Here is a 3,213-nt window from a genome sequence, read left to right on the forward strand (position 1 = left end):
GGGCCGGGCTGCACTTGGGCGGCCGCGTGGGTGGCCGCGGCCGTGGCCGTGGCAGGCGGCTGGGCGCGGGGGTCGCAGGTGCATCTTGGGAGGGTTGGTGGCCCGAGTCGCGAGTGCCTGTGAGCGCTGGGCCTTGGGTGACAGGTCTAGGCCTGGGGGTGTGGGAGGGCCGTCTGTGGGCGCCGTGGATGGGGGTGGGCCCAGAGGGGACGGGGTGGGGGTGCACGGAGCCTTCTGGAAGCCGGCCGATCGCGGCTGCCTTGGTTGTATGGAGGCAGAGAAGGGGTGTCTGGGCGCTGATCGCCGTCGAGGTGCCAGAGCGGGGGTGGGGTGGGGGCTCCGGATGGCGGCCTCGTATCTGGGAGGGGAGGAAGGTCTGCGGTGGCCTCGCTGGGAGTCGCCCACCTGGGAGTGCGGGCCTGGGCGGTGGGGGAGGGGCGAAATGCTGCCGGCCTGGGGCTGGGGGCGATTTACGCGTTTCTGAGCAGGGCTGCCACTGAGGGTGGCCTCACGCAGGGGGCCTCCCTCCATCTCTCCCCGACCCCCCACAGACATGCTGCTGCTCAAGAAACAGACGGAAGACATCAGCAGCGTCTATGAGATCCGGGAGAAGCTCGGCTCGTGAGTGTGTGTGTGTCAATGAATGTGATGTGTGTGTGTGTGTGTGTGTGTGTGTGTGTGTGTGTGTCAGCGAATGTGTGAGTGTGTGTGTGTGGGGGGGCGGATGGGTGGCCTGGGACCAGGAGGGCCTCCCCATCTTCTTCAGCTAGGAGGGCCCTTGCCCCTCCGCACCTCTGCTTTCCCTCCCCGCCCCCTCCTTTCCTCCTCTTCCCCTCTCCCCCTCCCTGCCTGCCTCCCCCTCTCTGCCTCAGGGGCGCCTTCTCTGAGGTGGTGTTGGCCCAGGAGCGGGGCTCCTCACACCTCGTCGCCCTCAAGTGCATCCCCAAGAAGGCCCTTCGAGGCAAGGAGGCCCTGGTGGAGAACGAAATCGCCGTGCTCCGCAGGTGCGTGCTCGCCCCTGGCCAGGCCTGTGCCTTCAGTGCATCCCCACGACCGCCTGGCCCCGGGGCTCTGCCTTGCTGGACCAGGCAGAGGTGGCCTGTGCTAGGTAAGCGGGGCAGAGGCCAGAGGAAGAGAAGAGGGAGGGAGCCTTCCCTGGGGCCCCGGGACGAAGCACTCCGAGGCCCCGAGAGGCCCAGAGGGGGCTGCGGTGGCCCATACGGGCCTTTCTATTGCCATTGCAGGGTCAGCCACCCCAACATTGTGGCTCTGGAGGACGTCCACGAGAGCCCTTCCCACCTCTACCTGGCCATGGAGCTGTGAGGAGGGCAGGGGCAAGCTGGGGCGGGGGCGGAGGCGGCTGGGGCTGGCGCTGGGTGGTGAGTGGGGGCCGACTGGCCTGAATTAGCCGAGTCCCTGCTGCCCTCAGGGTGACGGGGGGCGAGCTGTTTGACCGCATCATGGAGCGTGGCTCCTACACAGAGAAGGACGCCAGCCACCTAGTGGGCCAGGTCCTGGGCGCCGTCTCCTACCTGCACAGCTTGGGCATCGTGCACCGAGACCTCAAGGTGCCCGTCCTCCTGCCTGCCCGCCTGGGGCCACGCCCGGCATCCCTGTGCACCGAGGGTCTGGGGGACTTGAGGGTGCCCAGCCCCAGGGGTCGTGCCAGGGCTGACCTGGCACTTTCCCCGGTGCCCGTGTGTCATAGCCGGAAAACCTCCTCTACGCTACACCCTTTGAGGACTCCAAGATCATGGTCTCCGACTTTGGCCTCTCCAAAATCCAGACTGGCAATGTGCTGGGCACCGCCTGTGGGACCCCAGGATATGTGGGTCAGTGAGGGGGGGCGCGCCCTTAGACTCACTGGGGCTTGAGGGGGCTGGGGGACATGGTGCCAGGGGAAGGGTAGGCGGTGGGTCATCCCTGGGGTCGACCAGGCTGAGCCTGGCGGCACTGAAGCCACGGCACGTGTGCGTGCGGGTGTGTGTCTGTCTGTCTCTGGCCCCCAGCCCCGGAGCTCTTGGAGCAGAAACCCTATGGGAAGGCTGTGGATGTGTGGGCCCTGGGTGTCATCTCCTACATCTTGTGAGTGACCGCTGGGAGGCTCCTCTTCTGCCTGCCTGCCTCCTGCTGGGTCGGGGAGGGCCCGGCAGCTGGGTGATTCATGTGTGGGTGCCAGGCTGTGTGGGTACCCCCCTTTCTACGACGAGAGCGACCCTGAACTCTTCAGCCAGATCCTGAGGGCCAGCTATGAGTTTGACTCTCCCTTTTGGGATGACATCTCAGAATCAGGTGAACGTGAAGCTGGCCCCGAGCTCAGGGAGGGGGCAGTGACAAGGGCAGCGGGGACGGGGTGGGCTGACCTTGGGTCCCCACTGCAGCCAAAGACTTCATCCGGCACCTTCTGGAGCGAGACCCGCAGAAGAGGTTCACCTGCCAGCAGGCTTTACAGCATCTTTGGTGAGTGGGGCCCCTGCCAAGCTCTCCCGGGACCAGAGGGCCCACACCCTCAGAGACTCCCCCGCCACTGACCCGTGGCCTCCCCCTAGGATCTCTGGGGACGCAGCCTTTGACAAGGACATCCTGGGCTCAGTCAGCGAGCAGATCCAGAAGAATTTTGCCCGGACTCACTGGAAGGTCAGTGTGGAGACGGGCCTGTGGACCTGGCTCGAGGCTGTCCCCGCCTCTCAGGGGACGGCCTCGGTTGCCAGTGGCCTCTGTGGCCCTCAGAGTCTTGGGGCCATTGCCGGGGCACGGCCTGATGGCCCTCTCTCCCCACAGCGAGCATTCAACGCCACTTCCTTCCTGCGTCACATCCGCAAGCTGGGGCAGAGCCCGGAGAGCGAGGAGGCCTCAGGGCGGAGGATGGCCCGCCACAGCCACCCTGGCCTCGGGTCTGGCCAGCCCCCCAAGTGGTGACGCCCAGGTGTGCGGGCGTGGGCCCTGCACCCACTGGGCGCTGGCCCCCGAGTGAACTGAGAGGAGGGCGGGCTCCGTGTGGCCCCCTCGCAGAGCAGAGGACTGGGGACCGAAGGTGGAGGTGGAGGGAAGGAGCCGGGGTTCTGACAGAAGCAGACGATAGAGGCCAGAGGGAGCAGGTGGCTGCAGGGATCACGAGGAGCCTGATGGCAAGACCCGGGGCGGGGCGGGGAGCACTGCTGCTGAGAACCGAGACTGGGATGCGCGGGGGGGGGGGGGGGGGGGGGGGGGGGG

The 3,213-nt window shown here is 67.1% G+C and overlaps 1 protein-coding gene across 4 annotated transcripts in view; it reads left to right on the forward strand.

Moving 5' to 3' along the window:
- The first annotated feature begins 6 nt into the window (after nucleotides 1-6).
- Nucleotides 7-3,213, forward strand: part of PNCK (pregnancy up-regulated nonubiquitous CaM kinase) — a 3,757-nt gene continuing 550 nt past the window's right edge. For 2 of the 4 annotated variants that reach the window (XM_040467458.1, XM_040467460.1), the window contains exons 1-11: nucleotides 7-78; nucleotides 552-621; nucleotides 873-1,004; nucleotides 1,245-1,319; nucleotides 1,409-1,568; nucleotides 1,709-1,832; nucleotides 2,010-2,085; nucleotides 2,180-2,292; nucleotides 2,382-2,460; nucleotides 2,550-2,637; nucleotides 2,782-2,926. In XM_040467458.1, the coding sequence (XP_040323392.1) occupies nucleotides 554-621; nucleotides 873-1,004; nucleotides 1,245-1,319; nucleotides 1,409-1,568; nucleotides 1,709-1,832; nucleotides 2,010-2,085; nucleotides 2,180-2,292; nucleotides 2,382-2,460; nucleotides 2,550-2,637; nucleotides 2,782-2,919 (1,053 nt within the window). In that variant the 5' untranslated portion in view covers nucleotides 7-78; nucleotides 552-553 and the 3' untranslated portion in view covers nucleotides 2,920-2,926. Of the gene's footprint in view, nucleotides 120-551; nucleotides 622-872; nucleotides 1,005-1,244; nucleotides 1,320-1,408; nucleotides 1,569-1,708; nucleotides 1,833-2,009; nucleotides 2,086-2,179; nucleotides 2,293-2,381; nucleotides 2,461-2,549; nucleotides 2,638-2,781; nucleotides 2,927-3,213 lie in introns of all 4 variants that reach the window. The other 2 variants (XM_040467461.1, XM_040467459.1) reach the window with 2 other exon arrangements.

The sequence above is a fragment of the Herpailurus yagouaroundi genome, unplaced genomic scaffold (assembly GCF_014898765.1).
Source record: "Herpailurus yagouaroundi ecotype Mexico unplaced genomic scaffold, PumYag 67493, whole genome shotgun sequence".
In the NCBI taxonomy this organism is placed as follows: domain Eukaryota; kingdom Metazoa; phylum Chordata; class Mammalia; order Carnivora; family Felidae; genus Herpailurus; species Herpailurus yagouaroundi.